General features: G+C 40.8%; 1 protein-coding gene across 6 annotated transcripts; it reads right to left on the minus strand.

Annotated features, from left to right (window-relative positions):
- Positions 1 to 163: 163 nt before the first annotated feature.
- On the minus strand, positions 164 to 12725 carry SEMA6D (semaphorin 6D). Of its 6 annotated transcripts, XM_035554026.1 has the most exons (19): positions 12605 to 12725; positions 12129 to 12240; positions 11467 to 11527; positions 11279 to 11341; positions 11092 to 11193; positions 10781 to 10871; positions 10384 to 10503; positions 9841 to 9929; positions 8861 to 9078; positions 8621 to 8752; positions 8266 to 8421; positions 8005 to 8178; positions 7110 to 7250; positions 6926 to 7003; positions 6764 to 6772; positions 6012 to 6103; positions 5606 to 5662; positions 3594 to 3761; positions 164 to 1467 (listed from the first exon to the last, which is right to left on the minus strand). In XM_035554026.1, exons 1-19 carry the CDS (start codon positions 12711 to 12713, stop codon positions 164 to 166), a joined length of 3276 nt encoding a protein of 1091 aa, XP_035409919.1. In that variant the 5' UTR covers positions 12714 to 12725. The 6 variants fall into 6 exon arrangements, with proteins under 6 accessions (XP_035409919.1, XP_035409920.1, XP_035409921.1 ...); XM_035554027.1 differs by lacking the exon at positions 6764 to 6772 and having other exon boundaries at positions 6012 to 6073; XM_035554028.1 differs by lacking the exons at positions 5606 to 5662; positions 6764 to 6772 and having other exon boundaries at positions 6012 to 6073.
- Between the last annotated feature and the right edge of the window lie 12098 nt (positions 12726 to 24823).

Here is a 24823-nt window from a genome sequence, read left to right on the forward strand (position 1 = left end):
ATAGCTACATGTGGCAAGACACAGATGTTGCTGAAATAAAGACAGTTTCTTTGGCCACTTTGTTCTCTGTAATTACAAGCAAGTCTCTGTCTTATGTGTCTACCACAAAATCATCTCACAACCTGTACAGGTCAATGCCACACTCATTTTTAGGACAGATGTCCTAGTAACTGTATTTGTTCAGTGGTCTGACTGACGTTGTCTGAGGAACGAATGAGGGTTTTGGTGGCACGTCAGGTTTTAAGGAGGGTGTCCTCTTTATGCCTGTACGAGGAAGGGTGCCGTTGCTCGTGTAACTGCTTTGCCGGGACAAGGAAGGCTGGAGGTGAACGCTGACAGGCGTCCCTTGAATGTAGTCCATCTTTGAGCCTGCTGTGGGAGTCACATACCCCCCCCGATTAATACTGGGCTGTCTGGATAACAAAACACCATTTGGTGAGTTTAAGTTTTTAGGAAGGGCAGATATTGAATGCCTTTGTGAAGAATTTTTGTGATAACCTCTCTGCCTTTCCAAAGAGGTCATTGGTACTGCAGGCGTGGTGGGAACATCCACCCGTTTTGTGGGGCTGTTTCTTGGAAGAGTCGATGGAGGAGAGTACAAAGATGCCTCCCGGTTGGGAACTTTAGGTGGTATCTCAGACATATTTCCCATTGGATCCAGCATTAAAGTCTGGTGGGCCACTTGGATATCTCCCATAATTGCTTTGGGATTACTAGTAGTTTCATTTAAGTGTTTCAGGAAATCATTCAGGGTGTTCCTGGAATCAACAGATCTCCTGTGGTCTCTTTTGCTGGATGGTTTTGTGAGTGGATGATCAATATGTTGCATCTTTTTGTCTGCCTTGTGCGCGTTAGAATTTGAGAAAGATGTATTGTAATCATGAGTAGCGTTGGGAAGAACGATAGCACTAGGGATATGTCCATGACTTAGAGGAGAGTGGGGTGGAGGACTGGAAGGAAAAAACTGAGGGCTTTTTAGTGGGGTTTCCTTTCGTGAAGCATTGAGATTACTATGTGCTTTCTCCGACTGACTTTTCATGGCCTGCAGAGTCTTTTGTTGAAGAACTGGTGTAGATTCAGGAGTTGGAAGTGCAGCTAATTCTGGAGGCTGGCCCCTGTGGTCCATCATCATGGACTTCGTATCACCATTTGGTGGCAATTCCTTTCTGCTAGTCAACAGGTTTGTGTAGAGTTTGGGTGAATCAATGTTTTGTTGATATTCCTTGACGGGACTATCGAACAGCCCATTCAGTTTAGCAAAGCTCCCACTGGAGTCAGTACAGGACTGCGCAGATTCTGCATCTTTGTGTATTTTTCTGGATTTCCGTACAAACACATCCCGATAACAGTAAACGGCCACTCCCGCAATAAAGGCTCCCAGGACAAAAGCAGCAAAGACACAAGTGATTAGGACATTCATGTGTACCATTTGGTTGGACTCTCCTGATTGCACTTCCCACCTTACACCTGCAAAAGACATGCAGCAGTATCATAAATTTACATGTACTTCATACTGATCTGTTTCAGAAGATGTTAGCCTGCCTCAGGGAAGGACAGCAGTGTCTATTAAGTGTTTTCAAGTGCTCTGTACCTACTGTTAGTGTAAATCTGCAATCCACAGCACTGGTGAATGCAAATAATTTTATAAATAAAACGGACGGAGTTAGCATTGATCAGCCTAAACAAAGACTGTCCATTTTCTTTGATAATGAGGAATACTTGTCAGAGCTTCACTCCTCATATTACATTTGGGTGTACACTGTATGCTATCGGTTTAGCGTGCCCCCAGATTTCCTTTAAGGCTCACAAATAGGGGCCTGTATGTTATTAACATTAACGATTTCTGCTGGAAAATTGAGGTTAGAAGGTGCTACTGGGCCAGACAGCAATTAATAACTCAAGGATGAATTTCTCTCTCAATTTTCTGCCCAACTCATAAGTCAGTATCAAAAGAGAGACACAATTATGCAAATGTTATGTAGAACTGTATAATGTACATACTGCATTGTTTAAACCACGTCATTATAATCTGATGCAAAACTTGTAAACTAATATATCTACAGCTTGCTAGCCTTGGAATGGCATACTTTGCATTATGTAAGCATACAATTTTCAAAGTTCAAGATTATGGCATTGTATTAAAGCACTAATTTTTCTTTTCTGCTTGTAGTCAATAATGAACTTACATAATACTTGCATAACGTAAAAAAACACTCCTTGCAAGGTTAAGTTATTACACAATGTTAAAATTTAGAAAACTTTTTGTTTAGACAAAGTTGAATACTGGATTAGTTTGTGATTCGTATATTAACCATCTCCCTTTGTTTCTTGAGACCTTTAAAGCAACCACAGACATCTTGCAGCTAAGACAATGTTAGTTTTTAATGAAAGTAATTCTGTTAACTATCCCAAGGGATGTTAAAATGAAAGAGCAAGAGTGAAGGAACAGATTCATTTTTGTTAGAGGCAAGGCCTTTGAACATTGTTAATGTTCAGGGTTATAGGTTTTAATGGCACTGTGCAGAAGAAGAAAGAACATGAATAAAGTTCACTAATAGCTATGACACAAAATATGATTCAGAACCAAGAGCAAATGATAACAAAAAACTTAAAGCAAAATGGAAAATAACTGCAACAAATTAAAATGACAAATGCACTGCCATAATGGCTGATAGGAAACCTGATATATTTTGGTGAATGGTAATAAAATAGAAATGTTTTTTTGACTGGTGAGATTTTTCAGTAAATACAGAATTGTGCAAACATGTCTGTCAGCCAGCTATTCTGTGTACTGATGAAGACTTAAGTTTTGTTTATGGGGCTGGAAGCTTCTTGAGCCTTTGGTTGACTGCAATAGTCCTGCTGAATTGAAATCTTTGTTGCTGTAAGAGCCTAATCAAAGGTTCACTTAGCTGAAAGAATGGCTACAGAAAAGATGAATTACATGCAGTACATGTTTCTTTCTGTGTTCAGATTAAAATCTATGTCTGTGTCTCCATGTACTGAGACCTTTTTTAAACTGATCCTCATATCCAGAAAATAAAAATTCAGCACATCCTTACTCAGATCTGACCACATTCTTCACAAACGTGCCGCAGGCAGCAGTTTGGGATATGCCCCACTTAAAGCTCCGTGTCATGGAGCTGTGTTTCGCTTTGTTCCTGCCCCTGCCCGCTGCAAAACCAAAATAACAAAAAAAAAACACCATTAAGCTCTTGTAAACAACCATTCATGAGGACTAATAGTCTTATCCAAACTCGACTCGTTTGAAAACAACCACCAGAGGTGCAGATAAGTCCTGAATTTAATTTTTTTAATGCATCCAGAACTCCCACTGATTTTAATGGGAGCTTTGGAGCACCCCAGGAATAAAAGGCTGAGCTTATTATCTGTGTTTCCCATTATAAGCTCTAAGCAGCACTTTGAACGCTGGTTAAATAGGTACGAGAATCATGATTGCACTGTCTGCATATTCACAGGAAATGGGTGTAAAATATAGCCCAACAATCACGGCTGTTACATTTAAACCTTAGAAAATGCTGAGACTATCAGGTTTCCATTCAGCTGCAATGTATTCCCTGGTAAGGCCTTACCCTTTGGGACACCTGATAATGGATCAGAATAATCAGAAGTGTTTGGGTCATCTTGAACTACAAATTTCCGAGAGCCAGTCACTTTAGGTTTCCAGGAACCAATCACTTTAGGTGATATAACTGGGATACTTGCCATTGTGGTAATGGAAGCTGAGGAGAACTCCATGTCTGTGGTGGCAAACAGATTTTTATTAATGTGTATTACAGTCGTCAGGTTTTCCTCGCTGTTTCATGGCATATCTAAGCTACTGCTGGAGACAGTATTTAATGGGAGTTACTGGACAGCAAAATGTGACCCACTACACTTTGTAGAACTACAGAGGACTGATTGAAATCAATTGGTTCAAAACTTTTAAGTATGACAAAAAAAAACAACACATTAAAGCATCAACAGCTGCTAGCCAAAAAGCCAGAGAAGTCAAACATGAAAGCAGTGCAAAAGTTGACATAAGCAACTGGTGGAGATGAAAAGCACAACTTGCGCTACTTAATTGCCATATTGTTCACTGAAGACAACACATTCCATTACCTTCTAAACATCTTCCAAAAAATATAATTTTACTTAGAAAGATACATGCTTACTATAGGTTACTCCTGAGAAACCAGATCAGCTCCATTAGTGCTATTACGGGATACCAGGAACTGTTGAATGAGCCATTTCTTGAGGGGACGATGAAAGGAATGTTCTTAACCTCTATTTTGTAATGGTTCCTAAGGAACAATATCATATAGATTCTGGCTCCTCTGTCATACATTTACTGAACAGAATCACTAAAGCCAATGTGGAAATGCATGAGTAGGAAACATATCAAATTGAGTTTACAATCCAAAATCTACTTTGCACACTCAAGTATTTTGTGTTCACTGTCCCATTAGGTTTAGGAGTGAATGTCTGTGACGTGAGATTTGACTGAGAAATGTACTCCAAAAGCATGCTCATTCAGGACTTGAAAATCAGGTTCAATTGTATCTGTTCTAAAATATCACTTTGAAAATTCAATTGATAACCACTAAATGAGGCAAGGTAGCATTTCCATATAACACAGTTTTGCTTTGCTTTCCTAAGCAAGTATCTAACTTACATTATGGTTAATATATCTGGAAAATATTTGTCTCAGACATTACTTCTTGTCAAGTTACAGAAGTATAAATATAATCAGAAACCAAAACAAAAAATAAAATGTTGTTGCACTTTTACAAATTAAACATGTAAAGATTCTTCTCAAGATTTGTCGGTCAAACATGCCCTCAGTTTGAAACCAGAGATCAAGTTCCAGGAGGAACACTGGAAAATATGGCTCAGTCTTGCTCCTGTTGAAGTCAACACAGGTTCTCCTTTTGAGTTCAACAGAGGAGCATTGCGTCCTGCCTCCTGGAACACCAAGGGCTGACAATGAAAACATCGTTAGAAAAAAATCACTGAAGGTGAAAAGGATGCAAAAGTCTCTCTGACAGCAATACATAAAGCTTCCTAAGCTACCTTTGTCTGCACAAGTCCTCATTCGGCTACACAGTTTGTGATGTTAAATTTTTTCCATTAGCACAAACGACTTATAACATTTTAAAAATACAGAAATACACATTTTCTGAAACGTGTATTTGTACAAAAAGCTTGCTGGGAAAGAAGGAAAGACGAAGGGAAAGGTAAGGAGGAAGATGATGAAATTCTGCCATTCATCTACTAGAGATGACCAATAGGGGCATTCACAAATGCATGGCTGGGGATACAGAGTAAAGCTTAGTGGACTTTCGTGCAAGTGAAGATGTCATCTACGTTAATCAGGCTCTTTAATAAAAGATGTCTCAATAAATAATGAGCTGTTAACATGCGACTACACAGGGTGAAGTGCTGAGTGAGAAGAGTCTGACTATCTTTACCATCAGTGGGAACATGAGTAAAAGCACAAAAATGAAGGACTGCCAATTGTGCAAAAGGAAGGAAAAAAGGGCTGAAAATGCTGAACTGAAGGAAAGTAAAGGTCATTAATTCAAAAAAATTAAAAAAAACTAACCAGATGTTGGGTCGCCAAATATTTTGTAATCTGGTGTAGCTGTAGTAGGCAAAATTTCTAAAAGAATTAAAGGAACAAGTAATCAGTAAAAAGTAACAAAAAGAAAGCAAAAGATCTCAAACCTGAGTGACGGAAAATAAAAACTAAAATATTACTGGTTATAAAAAATAAATTCTTCAATACTTTGCTGTAGACCCCAAGTAGTTGCAAACCGGTGAAGGAGAAGAAAGACAAAACTCTGCCACCCACGACCAGAAAGTTCAGCTTTGTGAACATTCACAGTAACAGCAGGTGATGTGTTCATCTTGTTACTGAAAAGCTCATGATAAATTTAACATCTATAGTGAAGCGTGGCCACAGACTACTGCTGAGATATTATAAATGAAAAGCAATGACTATGCCTTACCATGGCAGTCCCCAAGCTGCGCTGTGTTGCCATATTCTACATCTTGTACATATCCTCCAGTGCTGTGGTTGTATGAAACAAATAAAGAGAACCTGCAATTAACAGTATTAATAGGGGAAAAAATGGTGATTTTTTTTTTCCTGAAAGCAATAAATGGAAACATTCAGTCACCATAGAGAGGCAAAATCTAGTGTATGGCCAAAAAAAATTGTTTTATAAAACACACAATTTGTTTATATCCAGGCTTTAACATTGTATATACAATGCCAGGCAGTAGAAAAGATCATGTTCTTCATAGTGACCCTGTCACATCTTCTACACCAGGTGTGCTCTTGGCTTTGGATAGATAATTGTGCAATTATACTAAGCTGAAGTTTGAGCTAGCCTGCTACAAAGGCCTCTTTTTAAGATACAGCTGCTAATGCACTATATATTACAGACTAGGTCTGCGCAAAAAGCCTTTGATATGTATATATATCACCCTAGTTTCAGTGTAGAGGCAAAATCTTTCTTTTTTCCCCACTCTGAAACCTGTGCTTTTGTATTTGCAATTGACTGTGCCCTGGCTGTGAGCAGGCCTGGGAGGGGACAGCGTGTACTGTCCTGTCTGAGCTGCTCAGGTTTACAGGCAGCAATTTGTTGCTTTCCTGCTTCCAACAGCTCGTCCTGCAGCTCTGTTTGTCCTCACACACACATGTAAAACTCCCACTGAAAGGAAGTCTTCACTTAGAGTTTGCAGAATTAGTTCAGACTTCAGCATTCTGTTCTCTCATATATATAGTACATTGAAAAAACAGTTCTAAAAAATGGACATTTATTAATTGAGTGCAAGGGAACAGGCACAGGATACAAGCTTGTATAGTCTACAAAATACATGGTAGAGATGCTGGGCTAATTTGAGAAGGAGTACTTACAGCATGCCCGGTGTCACTCTTCCACATGCCTCATGGTCTAACCAGCCACAGTATGGGTCCCGTGAAGCAATACATGCCCTTGCAAGAGAAAAACCCCAAAAAATCATGCATTTTTTTTTTTATTTCCTTCCCCAGAGATGTTGGCACCCTTCCTTTAAGGGAGAGCTCAGGAACGGGGCCGTACTTTTTACATGACCCGTGACGCTCACACCGACTCAGAGGAATTCTAATGACGCAGCTGGAGAATGCCACAAACAAAGCATGGTGGTCTCTATCTAGCTGAAGGGAGATGACTCTTCTGTCTTCCTCACTCTCAGCATTACACCTGTTAAGAAAAATAATGGGAAGCCATTATTTTACAACTGTAGTACTTTGGGCAGAGCTTACGCTGAAAACATTTTATTTATTTATTGTTTGTATAGATACTGAAAAAATAATTCCTTATATAACGTACTAGTCTTTTCTGAGTGGTTTGTAAACAAACATGATTTGATAAGCTGGGTTATCAATACTGACTTCTGACTCTTATTTACAGCTAGGTGACTATTTTGCTGAATTATGCAGGAGAAAAATACAAATTCATTTTCTTTGTTCTCCCAGTTGACATAAATATCTCAACAGAGCAGAACAGGAGTCCTGTACTGGGCACCTGTAGAGTCTAATTGGACGGCTTCCATTTCCAAATTCTTTTTTCCAGAATAAACAAATTTAAAATGATTAGATGTAGTTTATTTATTATTGGTCACTGTTGAGAAACCCTCAAGATAAGCTCTCAGCGTTGCTTTTTAACAGCAGATTGTTCTGATGTTTGATATTCAGTAAGAAGTGTATCTATTTGTGGAAGAATTAGACTGTATCACTGATGTCACTAGAGTGGAATTAGGTTGTTCACTCAACCCAAGCAAAATGGCAAGTAACCAAATATTTTCAGGTTATGAGAAACATGAGAAACACCGTGAAATGACAAATGATGATGTTGGTAACAATGAATTAGTTTTGGTTCACCATCATTTTTATTTAGCTAGGTACCAAGGACTAGATGAAAAGCTACGTATTTTAGGTGTTCTGGTAATACTTACTTTGCATGATTATATGCTTCAATCTCTTCCAGTAATACACTGTCATTCAAAGAGAAAGGCCTGGTCTTTGCCAAGATTTTAAGTACTACTCCTGCTTCAGAGCCAACGAATATGACTGTGTAGTTGTGGTATGGTCCAGCAGCGTGGTCTACAGCAATTGATGTCAATCTGTATCTATCAAGACCAAAAGGCATGTCATTAACTAACAGTGTGTTTTCTTGTTTTCCTTCTCACATGCTTTAACTCTGAATTATGTCATACCTGACACGTGTTTTGGTAAACCAAGGCTCCTCAACAATTGAAGGAACAGCTGAATCCATCAAAGGATGAGATTTAATGAAGGACAACGTTTCGTCTGGGAAATCAATGGAGGTTTTGTAAGCTTCTGCTAGGCCATGTTTTGCACAGCAGCCAGGTCTGAAAGGAAAACAACATTGTTTTTTCCCTCTTGGTATTTTAGTTAATGAGAGAAGGCAGCCTGCTAATGAGCATCCTTATGGTTAAAGTGTAAAGCTCTGCTTTGATTTTTACAGAACAAGTCACTCAAGAGTGCAGCTGATTTAACATAGGTCTTTACAAGGACAGTATTACGGTATCATAAGTAAAAACTTTTTACCTTGGCTTTGGTACTTTGTCTTCAGGTACAGCTGTCCAAACAGAGTCAGGAGTCTTTTGTTCTTTAAATCTCCCTTTGAAGACCTTCTCAATGTCATCCATACTGAAAGCACAGACTGCTGAACCAGGGATGCTGTAAAATAAGAAAAATAGTTGCAAGAACTCAGACTACAATGGCACCAATCTCAGTGTAAGAGAGAAGCAGAGAACTACCTTTGATGGAAGGTTGCTCGGTTCTCACCTGTTAAGCTGTGTAGTGAATACACCAACAACCGTGGGGACTCCATTGATTTCTATTATGTCTGTGATAGATTGTAGAACATCAAAGTAGAAGAATGAATCTCCAGGAACTGAGCAGTTGAGCCGAGCTTTCAGAAAGGATGTCCAATGTTTTTCCAGGACTCTCTGAGAACCGCCCATGTCATTTTTGCATATGCGTGCCACACGGGAATACACAGCCTGTGAAGGACAAAAAAAAAAAAGGAAAAAGGAGGAAGGCTTGAGAGATGCAAGGGCGAGAGTTCTCATTTCTGAGATAATAATAAAAAACACTGAAGATCAGGAAGGCAGGTGTCATTCATCCATGCAGAAAGGAAGAAAGCAAACAATGTTTAGCTGCTAGTGCACAGGCATTTTAATGTATCACCAAGCAAATGCAACTCTGCCAGCTTGTCCCTACCCTTCTTGCCTTCAAAATCATATTGTTAGTGAGATTTAAAGACTTTAATTAACCATGTGTAAAGGAGTTAATAATTTATTATAGAATATCCTTCCATGGTGAAGCATGAGTATTATACTCTGTACTGGTATGACTAAATTATTCAATATCCAGGGACATTAGAGAAACTTCTTTGAAACTCTTCTTTTGTGTTGTTTTCTTTTGTTCCTTTAATAAGCATGAAAAAAAAACAAAACAAAAACACTCAGATTTTCCATTACTTGCCACAACAGTTAAGGCAACAGTGACACAGAAAGATACCTGTAGAGAGCTCTCCTAATTGCAAGCCATAAGGAATACAAACAACTTTTTGGTTGAAGAATGCCCTGTTCTATTTTTCCTTTTTTTTCCTCCCTGTAAATTATAAAGTTGGGACAACTACATAAACTTTGTACTAGTCCCTTCTTCTTACAGTAAACTGTGCTTGTTAGTGTTGCTGTTTTAGGATGATCTAACTCTGAGAAGACTTGTAGCTAGCGATAGCTTGCTGTAAGGATACCCACCTTGCCTAAATTATTGTGCTCTACAGCAATTTCTCGAAAGAAGAAATAAACGTAGTTCCCATATTCTATGGCATGGAGGAAGTGTGGCTCTGTAATAAAGAGCAAGGAGAAAGTTACTTCAAAAAATTGTTCAATTGGCATACAACACTGACTACACTGTGTGATTTGGCAGCTTTTCTCCCACAGGAGAAGCCTCTCCATACCAGCTAACAAGAAGTCCAGTCTTCCAGACACTTGAGGATGTCTAAATATGGGTGCACTGGAGCTTAAATGGACTTTAAGGCTTTAATGTTGGCTAATGGACTATAAAAAAAGCCTCAAAGGAACTGCATTTCAGCATAGTTATTTTGTGACTGCAGATTCATTCACTGATATATCTAACAAAAAATTTGCTTTATTGATACTGCTTTCTTATTGTGATCATACTACGTTGAAAGCCGCATGTATGGTGACAGTAAAACATGCTGGCTGTGAATTACCTGACTCTCTGTGCCACTGAAATTACATTCACCGTGTATATGGGAAAACACTCCCCCAAATTACCTTTTATCCATTTGGAATCATACTTTATTGTTCTTAAGGCAGATCCATCCCCCATGCTGCGATAAATAACAGCATCACTTGCCAGGAAATCTGCTACGGTTGCTGAGTACAATTTTCCATCTAAAACGGAAGTTGAAAATGTGGTATTAAGAGGCCTTTAATAATCTACAGAATTCTGACTAGCCTGTATTTGTCCCCATTTTTTTACTGCCATTCTTCCCCAAATTGCTGTAACCTATTTATTAACAGGTCAGCTTCTAATCCTTTGGAGGCCCTTTAAAAAATTTAAGAGTAGAGGCACCTTGACACCTTTAGTTTTCCTGTGCTTGCTTTAAAAGCTCTCTGGCTCCTCTGGTGTCATTAATCATTTAGACTCATTACAAGCAAAAGTTCTTACCAGCAAAGAGGGCGACATTGGTTTGTCTGGCATCAAATGGGCATCTTGCCAAACCACTAATTTCCTCCCCATCATACTCTAACGTATTCAGCTAGAGAAGAAAAATAAATGGGTGGTAGTGTCATTTCTATTTTGTATACTGGCACAAAAGCATAACATTGTCTTTCCACAAAACTTAATTTAGCAAACTGGCTTATGTCTGGTTTTATTTCACCTTGAAACACTCTCCAGTCACACTGGCTGTATATGCTACAGCATAATTAGTGCAAGCAAAACCAGTTACAGATTAATGACATATTCAATATCCTTACCCGATAGTATCTGCACATAGGATTAAATGCATTTGTTCCACAGACAAATACCATCTCATCGTTTCTTGGAACAAAGACTTTAATGAAGTTATGGCATTCATCCTGAAAAGAGAGTTAAGATGTATCAATCACATATTTCACGTATACAATTCACATTAGTAGGTGACAGTGCATGTGATAAACTTACTTTATGCTTGCCTTTCATTGCACAGTTCTCTCTGTCCTGCTGCCTTGACCTCCATGTTAATTTCTATTCAAATCAAACCAGAAAAAAGTTCATTTTCTTTCCACAAAAAAAAAAAAAAAAAAACAACCAACCAACCAAACAAACAAAATACCTCCAAGCCTCCCTTGCCAATTCCTCTATCTACTCACCCTGCTTGGAGTAACTTCCGATTTTGGAACTTCATTCAAGTTTACAGTGTAAACTTGATCCCTGTTTGCAAAGAGTAAAAAGACACAAGTCACTTCATTAATTAACTGGACTTAGTTTTGTTGAGCTAAATCTATTTTTAGAGTGTTTTGTTAGACAAAAAGTTTGTATGAAATGCTTATGAATTTTCTGCATTCAATACAAATGGGAGAAGTTTGCGCATGGGCAAATAGGGTAATGTTGACTTTATTGGTGTGGACCTTAAATTGCACTTATAGTATCCAGTTATTCATTGCCCTGTCTTTCCATTATGTTGAAGACTAATCCAGACTGTAAATATTCAAGTGTTTCACACTCACTTCCTATGTCCCTGATGTGTCAGTCCAAGTTTAAAATAATCAGGAGAGGATTTTATCAGAGCAGTAATATAAAGGAGGGAAAAGAGTATTTGATCATTGGTTTTAGCATAACTACAGTAACTGCAGCCTTCAAATCCAATTTTCATGCACTGGCCATAGATATGGTATGTTTCTCTGGGAAGTCCTCCCCCAGTTTTAATTTTTATCATATTCTGCAGATTTTTTTTTAAATGAATTTTACACATCAATGCAAAACCAGAAGAGAAAAGAATTTTAAACTAATAAACTGACTGAAGGAAAATTACCTGCCAGCGATATAAAGTGTGTCTCGAATTTTCAACATCAGTTGGAAGTCCAGTCTGTGCTGAGATTCATTGCCTGAAGGGCGTCCTCTAAATACTGGGTATTGCCTTGAATCTGCAAGTAAAAATGGGCTACACCATCACTCAGGATTATAGAGCTAAAGAATCAATATATGGCATTGATTAGCTGTATATACTAGGTGTAGAAGGGTTTAAACTAAATTCCTTGAGTAATGTCTTGAATATAAATGAGAAAAAGATGGCTAATGTCAGCAAATGTTCTTTTTCCTGAAGTTATTGCTGTATTTCTGATTGCTTTTTTAAGAAAATGATTAAGTGTTCCATTAAAGATACAAAGCCAGTAAACAGATTTCAATTTGAAAGGAAACAGATTATTTTTTTTTGTAACTTCCCAAGGAAAAAAAAAAAAGCATTACAACTTTTTCCCTAGTGGCTAGCACCATTTGTGGATTACTTACAGTGGTAGTCAACAATGTTAATAGGGTCCTCATCTTCAGGGAAGCTGACAGCTCGGCACTGGGACAGACTTATTAGCATCACAGAGGCACAAAGCAGAGGAAGCCTCATGGCTGGTGAAAGCTGAGCGCTACCTTTGTGGCAACACTGTTTAACTACCTGGAAAACAGGAACATACCAGTGAGATTTCAGCAGCACAGGGCAATAATGTAACTTCCGACTGCAGAAGGTGCGTTTCCTTTGTGTTTCAGCACTGGCACCAGTGGACTAAATTGGTGCTTCTGAAAGGCTCCTAAACGTAGAGTGATGGAAAACTGCTGCGTGACATATCCCTGCTCAAAGCTGCTCTGAAACATATGGATGTTTGCTAATTTTTAGCTGGATTTACCGGCATTTCTGAAAAAGCTGATGATTGTCAGCCCATTTAATTCATGGGAATAACAAACAGAACATGCAGGCTGCTGACCTGGCAAGAAAAATTGTCAAACTTCGGATTAGAATTTTAATTAAACTGCAATCTCTTTCCATCCCCTCTATCACCGAATGTCATCCAATAAAACCCTTTCCCCATAAAATACTTAAATCTTATCCACAAAAAGTCATGACACACGCAATCTGTCTGAACATCCATTCCATGTTTTAGAATTATTGCTTGTTTCTAGGCTGTGCCATCATACCACTAAGCCTAACAGGCTCATTGCCAAAGATATTATGTCTAGGACCAGGCACTTGATGCTCTGCCTTGAGCGCTGGCTTACACACATGCGGAGTGAATGTAAAAATGCTGCCTCTGTGGTGCACAAGGGTTTGTTGCATGGTTTGCAAGTGTGGCAAAGTAATACAGATCATGGTGCTGAATTGGGCTCTTAAGAACCAGCTTTCCCCCTAATTCTATTTGTTGTGACAGAAAGCCAGCAACTTAGCAGCAGCTTTCATGGGGTTTTTGGTTGTTTTTTATTTTGTTGTGTGCTCTATAGATTATATAGCGCATATTATGATAGCAACACAGCCTTATACAATGAAGCTCTTTAGAGGGGAAAGGAAACATCATGTCTCCAATTAAACTGCAGGGATATTTTAGCAAGCAGAATTCAACTACTCAAGTTGCAATTTGGGTAGGATGCAAGAAAACATCTCAAAGTGAAATGCGATCTTTAATGACCACAAGTGGTCTGAGCAGGGGTTAGATTTCTCATTACAAACTTGGCACATGTAGTACTATTCCCTCCTCCAACCTTTTGGAGACATTCATTCAGCCCTGATTCACAGGTCAGAGCTTTGAGTCACCCGTCCAATGCTTTGCAGTTGCTGAAATCGGTTATTAAACCTTTGTCTAAACAGAATAAAATAAGCCTTCAAATTTTAATGTTTCAAGAATTGCTGTGAGATGTACATGTTGCCAGCACAAAGTGCCAGGCCCGATCCAGCAAAGCACATTAGTATTAATCATTTAATAATTTGAAAAGCAATTAAAAAAAACCACTTCATAACAACACTTAACCTTTTAGTAATGTTTACTTGGGTTGAGAAAACCGTATTTGTTAATTGATACTACAGCTGGCTAGGGGCAGGGCTTCTTCCATCCACAAAGCTGCTGAGCTCTGTGAGTTCAGATTGTGAGGAGACCAACTGAAATGCAGATAATATTTGGTGATGGGAGTGGAGCTGTGGGTGTTGTCTGAATGCCTGTCCATTATGGACTGACCTGAAAAGAAGCATTTTCCACCATTAATGATATTTCTGTATCTCCGTCCACCCGTCCAGAATGGATGGGCTGTGCTTTTAGTCAAGATTGATGAGTGCAGTGGTTAATAAACACTAATGATTCCTGGCACTTTCCTTCTGCTCTTCCTTGTCCTGACATGGCCTCTTCAGCTGAAGCATCTTGCATTAAATTACTAATGAGCAAACTTAAAACAAACTGGAATTAATAAAGTTAGTCAAATTAGTTCTCTCTTGTGAAAGCACTATTAGAGCAAAGTCCTGCAGCACAGTAGCTCCTAGGCACAATAACAAATCATTAATGGTTACACAGTCCTTTTTAAAATTATTATTGATAATATATATATATATATTTTTTTTTTTTAAGAAAATCAGTCTCCAAATATCCAATCCACTGCTGTCCCAGTGAAGGAAGAGAAAGGGAAGGCATATAAACAGTACGTTGCGTTAGTGGACAGTAACATCTACAAGGTGCTTAGTAAAAGCCCTCCCTGAAACCTCATTTTCTTAGAGAATGAATGAATGCAAACTGCAAAGGAGCAAGATGTCCTCCCAGCCATGTAGGCTTTAGTTAGCGTAGAAGATGAGGCCATGCATGGCCCACACATCATGACACAAAAAGACCCTATCCTGGCTGCAAAATGCACACAGCCTGAAGTTGTAAAAGTTCTGCCAGTATGGGCATATCTTAGGAAGAGTTTCTTTTTTCTCTTTCCTCCCGGTATCTCATCTAGGAAGAATTCAGTGGGGCAATGAATTTGAAACTTAAATGTAACTTCCCTTACAAAAGCAAATACTGTCTTCTGGACTCAGAAGGCTGCAGAGAACAAAAGGGCAATTTGTCTGTGTATGGGCCACAACAACAGTGACCTAAAAAAACAACTTGTCACAAAACCAAAAGGGAAACTACCAAAATGCCAGGTAAAGGAAGAGGGTATCAATTCTCTCAAATTCAACTTTCCTTATGATATACATCCAAACTCTACTCCCTAGAAAACAAGGCAAAGTTCTGTAAACATAAAGCCACAGGAGGTGTCTTCCTAGAGACTGCATCCAGAGCAGGAACACACATTTATGTCTTCCTCAAGAACCCCCCAAACTCTGAATATATGCCAGAGAACATATGCTCTGAATATATGCTCTGAGAACACAGAAGAGGTGGGAATACTTATGTTCAGCAATTTCTGTTAGCTAAACCTTTCACAAGTCTTTCAAAAACAAAACACCTACATCTGCATGAAGCACAGATGTTTGTCATGACAAGAGAGTGAGAAATGCACAGGGACATGGACTGCAACAGGAAACCATACCCAGCCAGGTAAAAAGTACAGCTTTCCTTATTATTTTGCTTGTAAAAATATTACAAGCAAATGAACAGTAGCCCTGATTTCTAACTACATACAAAAAAGAAAAGGCACCTGCTTTAAGAGGGCATTCAAATGCAGTTTTTAGCTGTGGGGCACAAACTTGAGATCAGAACCACTGAAAAGAGAATAAACCTAGGCACAAACTTGAGATCAGAACCACTGAAAAGAGAATAAACCTAAAGAACAGCAAGTTGTTCTTCAAGAATGATAAACCTGTTCCCTGGATAATCAGAAAAATGGGCTCCATCTAGCCCTTGGAAAAAGGGGTTTATGATAGCCAGGTGTATGCTTCTGGTACACGCAGATATGCTGGTGTGAAAGACAATTTTTGCTTCATTCAAGCCTATTATAGAAGCCACTACTGTGGACTACAAATAACAATGCTGAAGTATCTGTTTGGACCAGAATAGCTGATTATGAAATGTTGGCAATGTCTACCCTCAAGAAAAATGTAGAAAACAATCATACTCTGGGTCTGATAATTTTTCCCCAGCCAGGACTCAGACCAGTCTTTAATTAATTTCTCCTATAAATTGCATTCCTAGCATTTCTGTTAGGAATCAATTCATGGCAAGTGCAATCTTTTGGAAATTACCATATCGCTATCCCTGTTTTGCAGCTGGGTAATAGAGGCACAGACCAAGGCTGAATTTGTGACCAAGGCCAACAACCAAGGAAACCTTTAAAGCACCTGAGCTGCTCTGGGTTGTGTTACTCTCCTGGCAGCACAGGCAAGCTGGCCAGTGCCACCGAGGCAGAAAAGCAAGGAACAGATCAGCGGTGTGGGCGTTTGCTCCACACCATAACTAGCTGTGTCTGCAAATACAGAGAAATAGAGGTATAAATGTTAGCTGTTGGCACAAATCCACACCGGTAAAGTGGCACTCTGAGTGAAACAGGCCTCAGGGTGAGCACAGCTGGTCAGGAGGAAGGCAGGCAGTTGTCGCAGATATAAACGGGCTCTTGGTGGCTGGCACCTTTCAATCGAAAGATACGAAAAATCAAAAAGATACGAAGCCCATCCTTCAACTCCTGATTGGGGGAATCCAGAGGAGGATATCATTTCTGCTAAAATATGAGCCCTCCTTCAAACAATCACACATGAAGGGGAATAGGCCACTGTTTCTTGCCCATTAATCTACTCCAGCCTTTGACAACGCACTGGTGACGCTCCATCAATCATCTTTGCGTGCGCTGCCACGGAAAAGAAGAGGGGGAAGGAAAAGGGCATTCAGCCAGCTGGAGAGAAGCAACACGTAAAATAGCTTCAACCCAGACTGATGCAATATCTTCTGTTAGCTCAAAAGAAATTATAAGTCTCCTTAACACAATAAATGTTTCTCAAAACGCTAAACACAGACGGGAGTGTGGAGTGGCAAATCCAGGCAGAAGTGTGAGATAGGTCAGAATGAAAAATACATCCCAAAAGTTAGTTCACTTTTGGAGAATTTGTTGAGGCAAAGGAGAGTAGGTTGCAATAAAAAAGCTGAAAACCAGGTACTTAACTCAAAAAGGCTTAACTGACTGCACCATCTTCCTTTCGCAGCAGACCCAGGCCTAAACCAGGCTCTGAGGTGAGATCGGGCATCTCCTGGGTATGTAGAACTATGTTCTAACCATGGTGAGGGACAAGCAGAACTGATTGGTAATATGCTGAGTTTAGTCAATTTACATGATGTGGTTTCCCACAATCCCAAGTGGCTTTGACTAAGCAGGAAATCCCCCTCGCCCTGTGGTCCCTACCATGTGCAAATGGCTCCCTCAGGGCACTGATTAGTGCAGATGCCCTAACTACTGCATTTGAGATGGCACCTTCTGAAATTTTGAGCACGAAACCCTTCTAACAATAAGCCAGAGAGAAATGAAAGAAAAGTCCTTAGTGCTGCTTTTTCACAGATGCTCGGAAAGTTTCTCATTGCAGTGCTGTAAAGCTTTTTAACCAGAAGACTGCTCAAACAACAAAGGTCTGTTGGGGACTGGCTAGAGCAAGTCACAGACAACCTCACTTGCAACCAAACAACCAAATAAAGTTATGTTGGTCTCAGAATGGGAACTTACTTGTGCTTATCACCTCCCTCCCAACTTCTTTTTTTTTTTTTTTTTATGTAAAGGACTAGTTAGGTTAAAAAAGGTTAAAACATTATTTAGCCTCAGTGATTATCTTTTCAAGCAGAGATCACTTTTGGTCCACTAACTGCAGGCTGAAAAACACTAGCTGAGAAGGGTGAGCTTCAAATTCTGGGCCTCATGAAGTTCACAGGAGCACTGGCACGGCCTCAGCCCTGGGGGACTCAGGCTTTGTGCATGTGTTCACTTGCTGATGGCAACTGCTACGAGGTGGGAGAAGTTCAACTCCAGCTGCAGAGAGGAGAGCTTACTAGTAAGGTGCTGGTGCAGAAGCTGCCCTTCACCAGTGGGTAGCAAAGAAAGGCAGGTTGCTGCTGCATTTGACTAGCAAGTCAATCTTTTCAGAAGCTGAAATATTTAGTACAAAATACATGAATGTGGTATAGGCCTTCTCTGGTGCCCTAGACCCCTTGTAGAAATGTGTGCATTGGCAACCTTGGATGCACCATGGTATTCAGTTAGAACAGCACCTCCACCCCTGCATGGACTAAAATAATTACAGCAGTGCCACTCAAGGGTAAACCCAACACCAAAGCGTGCGTCAGTAATCCAGACCTGAAAATGCAGCATTTTTGTATGATCCAAGCCAAAATACATGACCAACATTGCCCAGGGTCTGGTGGTCTGAACTGAACAGGGAGCAAACAATTCTTTGTCCTACCTCTATTTTTGGTCTGTGTCTCACTGTGTGAAGTGGGTACGAGGAATTATTTGCTTACATGCGAAACAGTGTTCTGCATAAAATGCAACATTCGACTAAAAAGCTGTATCAGTATCAACTACATGAGAAGCAGGGGGATCAGATTCCTATATTGGATCATACCTATGCATAGGTTTTCTAATGATGCAATTGTGACTTATTTTGTTTTTCAGATGTATTCTCTTGTAAATGTGTTCCTTTTAATGAACAATGACTTCAGTAAAGGTCCTGAAGGCAGTGCTTGGCACAGAGATTTAATGTACATTTAAATCACAGATTGTCTATGATGTGGTAAATCCATGTTGTGGAGTTTGGTGACAGACTGCTTCAGCTAATTATCAAATAACACAAGAAAATATTTGTGGTTATAATAGAAGAAGCATACTTAATGTATTACTGTGGTCCCTTTAAAAACTTGTGGCATTGTTATCTATAAATAAATATATAAGAAAAAATGTTTCTGTCCTATAAAAGTACACTCAACTTTTAACTTGCAGTATGTAGCCATCCATATTTTTATAACAACAATTTTAAAATCTACAGCTCTGAAGAAAAAATTTAGGATGTTGGGAGCTATGATATTAATTCAACGCAAAAGTGCAAATAAGTGTTATTTTAAGATAATACTTGACTTTTTTTTAAGGATTCTGCATTAACACCTCTTGATCTATGTCTAAGTGGAAAAAAAAGATGGTTTAGTATTAAGTGATGAAACCCTACCACTGAGTATCACAGCTTTCATCTTAATTGGCTTATGGTATTGCTAGTTACACTTCAGTTGTTTGCAGGCTTTTAATGTTACAGGAAGCGCACCCCTCTTCTCTGGAACAAGCTGATAGAACACTTGCAAAATGGATAGGGTGACTTTTAATGATGCAAATGCTTAGTGGTTGATTAGATGCACTTTGAGGGCTAAATTCTCTTGTGATCAAAAATTTACTTGAACACGAGGTAGTTTCAGCAGGAAAGGAAATAAAACGCTGAGCAAACCGTAAGTGATTGCTTCAATTATGTTTATTTTAAGTTAATTTTTGAGAGTGAACGTTAACTACCTTCCTTTACCAGGGCAATATAAAAGCCCTCCAGCCAAAAACAACTGAGTTCAGCTCACATCTATGAAAAAATCTGCTCTCTGTTGTACAAAACTCCTGAAATATACGCTCCCCTTGAAAGTCTGCCAGGGTTAAGCTGTAGGTGATAAAGTGCAAGGTACTTCAACTTATGCAGTGCTCTGGATTCACCATTTTAGCAGGTCTGTGTTTCATTAATTCAAATTGCTTGCACCCAAGTGAGACTGCCCTAGCAAATGCTAAATTTATTCACAGAAGTGTCCAAGGACTGGTGCAGAGGAAGTCTGTACAGGGATGTTTGGAGCTTGTGCTGTTCTCTCAGCACTGATCCTCCCTCTGTTAATTCCTGGCCGCGGGTGGCACTGGTAGCATGCGCCCCTGTCCCTGCCCCAATCCCCAGGCAGCTCGAGCAATGCCACCCTGCTGGAGCAGGCGGCTGCAGCTCATCGGGGTGAGCTGCTGGGTGTCTCCAGCTCACAGCTGTGTCAGAGGTGTCTGGCAATTTTCAGTAGTATTTAGTCTGAAATCTTTTTATCCTGAAAACTAGAGAGAAGTCTTAAACTGGGGTGGCAAAGATCTAATTACTCACAGTAGTACATACAGTCTTGGACGTAGGTTTAGAAACAACCCAGCTGCCCCCCCCTCAGCCCCAGGCAAAACCCTGAAGCTAGACCACAGTATTACCTATTCCTCCCTATAAGAGCTGGCTACAAATGTGGGTGAGAGCCCTGAATGAAGTAAGAACTTTGTCTACCTGCAAGCCTACAGTACACGATTTACATAGCAAGACTGTCACTCATTTCAGCATGATTAGGCATCATCTGATAAGGAGCTCTAGGACAGGTATGAACCAGTATTTGCAGGTGAGGGCCTAACAAAGGTCTTGGGCACAACTTGGACAAGTCCAGCTGATGCCAGAAACACTGTGAACGGCTGGTGGCACCGCAGGTCTCCATGTTGTGAGCCCTGCGGTCCTGCAGAAGTGCACAAAGCAGCCTTCACCTCGAGCAGCGCTCCAGCCCTGGTCCCCAAAACACGCATTGCCAATTTAGGCCTGGTTGGAGACCAGGAGGTCAGGATAATGGGGATGAGATGTTCTGAAATGGGACATTTTGGGGAAAGAATATGCTGCAACAAGCAGTATAGCTGAAGAAGAAAGGGTTTTGCACTGTGGAAACGTCACATCTGCAGTCCAACAGGCCGTGCCCCAGACAACGTTGCCATCAACCTCACTCCAGAAAGCATCTCCTCTTCCCCATGCAGAACATCCCTGCAGCAGGGCTGTGCCTTGCTGGGCCACGGGGGTCGCTGGCTTGAGCTGCGGCTGGGCAAAAGGGCTGCTGAGTGGCACTGCTCTCACTTCAAAGAGAAAGTAAATGGCTGCCGGAAAATGTGAGGGGAGAGGGAGGCTATCAGCTGGCAAGAAACACATCAGAGCATCTTAAGCACTGCGCTGGTATTATCAGCATGCCATTCTCAGAACTGGAACAGTCAGCCAGCCTCACCCACAGGAATACTGCCTCTAGAGACTGGTGAACAACGTGTTTTTAACTGACCTTGTTTTTTCTGCATGGACAAATCTGGTAGCTGGCCACCCAGTTACCTATTTGTATATGCAAAGCATGTGCTTTGCCACTTTCCTGGCCACAATCAATTACATGTACAAATGCAGGCATGAAAAACTGGAGGAAGCCCGAGCTCAAAGTTAACGATTACTATTATCTTGTTAAGCATTAAAGATTAACTACAACAGTCAAAGGATGTGTTATGAAATGTCTTTCCCAAGATAGAAAGTAAATAATGGGAGAACTTCTTTTTTCCCCTTTCAAAGACTACTCGGAATTTAGAATAATTGCTTAAACTGTTGCTTTTATTTACCATAATATCAAAATGTAGTCCCTTGCCACGTGACTGTTCATATTTTCATTTGAGATGTCATGCAGAAACACATGGAAATCTGGTGAAGGCAAACCAATTTTAGAACATGTTCCGAGCAATTGTTTTGCAGCACTGCCCTACAGTATGAAGTCTCTTACATTTCTTAAATTGCCTAATCAAATGCAGACTCTGTTCCAGTCACGCTAAATTTTCACATAATGGCAGAAAAACACTTCTTTCTAGCCTAGCACTGAACAGTTGGATCACATTATTATATTTACTGCTTTTGTAGCCTGTGAGTATTTGTAAGTGTATGTATGGATATATTCACAGTCATGGGGGAGAGGGGCAACAGTGGTGCTGCTGCTGTGAGCCCCTGGGGGACAGCTGGGGCAGCAGAGGTGGCTCTTCAAGAGAGGTGCCCGTGCTGAGGGTCTCCTGAGAGCATCTGGGTTATCGCAACAGGGGTTGCGGTGAGATTTTTTTTTTTTTTTTTTTTATGTTTTAAAATCAGATGCATTAGTGCAGGGTTTGAGCCAGCTTGACTCCTTGCCTTACATTCAGCAGAAGTTATTAAACAGATATAAAAGCAGCTAGGTAAATTATCCTGCTGCTGCTGCTCCCTGGCACTTCACGAGCCAGCTGGGGGTTGGAGGCAGGACTGGTGCAACATGCAGCCATGGCTATCCTGCTTTGGGTCCCAAGCTGGGATACATCCCTGTGCTGCATCACACCACTTCAGGGAATTCCCAAAGAACCACCTGCTTCCCATGGGCCAAATGCAACCTGTGGAGCCCACGCTCGGCAGTCGCGGAGACAGCAGTCACTTGGAACAGGACACAGCCGTGCTGGGCACCAGCCCTCCTGTCCCTCTGCCTTTTACTTGCCTGTATCACCTCATGGTCACATGCACCCCCCTATGGCAGGGAAGCACTTACGTAACACTACCACCAATGTTTTGGCTTGCAAGCCACAGAGAAGCCACGGATCAGAGCTTTAGAAGTTAAATTAAATCAGTAACATATGGTCCACAGTGCCTGAATGAAGGTCATAAGGAAATCTGTGGCAGAACAGGGAATGAGACTTGGGATTTCAGAGCTCTGCAGTGCAACCTGCCCCCTTCTCCCTTCCACATTGCCCCCCGGACACCCAATACAACTGCAATGTTTCCCTAAATCCTTGTGTTATCACTAGTAATACAGGACCAGTGTAAGAATGACTAAGTTTACTTGAACCACACACAATACAGTCAGCAGGTCTATTTTTCTCTACAGCTGCACCAAATACATTTAGGTTTGCGCTGGCATAGTTTGCCATGTAAGACCACTGTTCAATCACGAGCAGTGCTTGTTATGCCTTTGGCAAGGATGAAAATCTGATGCTTTAGGGGGAGGAAAAGCCATAATCCACTCTCACAGTAAAACCTGCATAGTAGTACAAAGGACAGAAAAAAAATTCTATACATACCCTTGCAGGGAGTCAGATTAATCCCCAAAACATGGGATTTGATTATCTTTGTTTGAGGTTATCATTAAGAAAAAGAACCTATACATTGCTAAAAATATCCACATAGCATTTACTTTATGAAGAAAGTATGATTTATTGAGCAAAAACAAATTACTGGCTTCTCAGTGTTAATCTTTGATAAACATGTGCTGGGTTTAAGAAACTGTCAAGGAGAGCAGAACTTTGCAAATTGAAAGAAACCATTCAACTCCGCAAGATGATTTTTTTCCCCTTATTACTCCTTTCATGAGACACCTGGGGACATTGTTCGCACACTGTTGACAGCTTTCACACCACTGCTTTTCCTCTGTTATCCTTAGCCCTCTCTTCACCACTTGTCTCCAGGTGGCAATACACAAAATAGTTGTATTTGCAGGGGGTGTCAGTGCTGGATCCTAGCCAACTGTTTGAAAGCAAAAGGGCCCTCTCCTGCCTTACTGCTTGGTTGCTTCGAGTTGCTGCTGCAGAACCCAGCCTCCTTGACCCACCAGGTACTAAGTACTCTGATACTTAACACCTGGGTGCTTCTTGGCTCAGGGCACTCACAGAGCATTTATGGCTGTTTGTTGTAAAACCACCATCCCACTAATAGGCAGAGCTACAGCCTTCTCACTAACGCTGGACAACATTCAAACACCATCTAAAATTTTAATACTGCAACCATAAGTATACACTCAGGCTTCTGTAAGTTAAATATGCATATGATTTTTCTCTGTAACCTCCCAAAACAGGGAGGTTACGCAGCCTGATAGGACACTTAAGTGTTCACACACCACAGGGCAGGAGTGCCTGAGCAGAGGGATACGTAAACAGGGTCTTGAAATACCAGCATGAGAATTTTCTTTTGACCGCAAAGCACATCTGCCACGACAGATGTACACAGAAATAGCTGCAACACTTTCTGCCGGACCTGTGAGTAGCTGCTGCAGTCCCTGTCCACCACCAATGCCTGTAAACATGCCCGGGAAGCGCAGCAGTGGCAGTTACGGGAAGTACCTTTGGTTTCATGCCACAGTAAAACTGGGAGGAAGGTCCTACCTAAGGGAGGCGTGAGCTGGTTCCTCACTGCTGCTCAGGAAAGCAGAGGCCCAGCTGTTGTGACCATTTGGCATAAGAGAGATGAACTATGTGGCTCATGTTAAGAAAAGCCTATTATTCCAGTAATAGCTGAGCACAGTGACCAGCTGATCACCTCTCATCTCCTCGGAGGTTTTGTTCCCACCACCGATGGCAGCCGGCCTGTGATGCTGGTCCCTGCTGCTCGTTACCTTTCCAGACCAGCACCTCTGCTTGCTTCCCCCTGACACTTGAAGAGGTCCCCAGCACGCGCATGCCAATTAACTCCTCATTTGCAGCCCAAACCCTCTTCAAAGCTCCCTTTGCCTCTAATGCCTACAAGCATGTCTGCCCCTCTCCCCAACACACGCGGCTCGGCTAAGTTTAGGAGGCTTGTGCGTGAACACGGCTGCTGATTATGCAGGCCAACAGGGCTCTCCTGCTTCTCACGGCCCCTGCCTGTCTGTACCCATCTGCCGTCTCATCTCTTAAACCATCCATTGTGGGGAACAGGATCCATCCTGTAAATAAAAATTCTGTGTGTGCCGTGTTCCAGTGCCTATCAAATTAGAAACACAGGCTGCAATTTGGCTCTTGGATGCAACTGTTAACAAAAATAACAGCAACAACAAACCCTTCTGCAAGAAGAGTATCTGTGTGCAAATACGACCTCTGTAATGTTACCAAGGTCAGGCAGACCAAGGCCAATCTGCTGTGTGAGAATATAAATCAAAGCTGTCCAGGGACTGATTTCATTTACAAGGTTTGTAACCATTCTGGACAGAACAAATGTCA

This window comes from Cygnus atratus, chromosome 11 (genome assembly GCF_013377495.2).
Source record: "Cygnus atratus isolate AKBS03 ecotype Queensland, Australia chromosome 11, CAtr_DNAZoo_HiC_assembly, whole genome shotgun sequence".
NCBI classification, from domain to species: domain Eukaryota; kingdom Metazoa; phylum Chordata; class Aves; order Anseriformes; family Anatidae; genus Cygnus; species Cygnus atratus.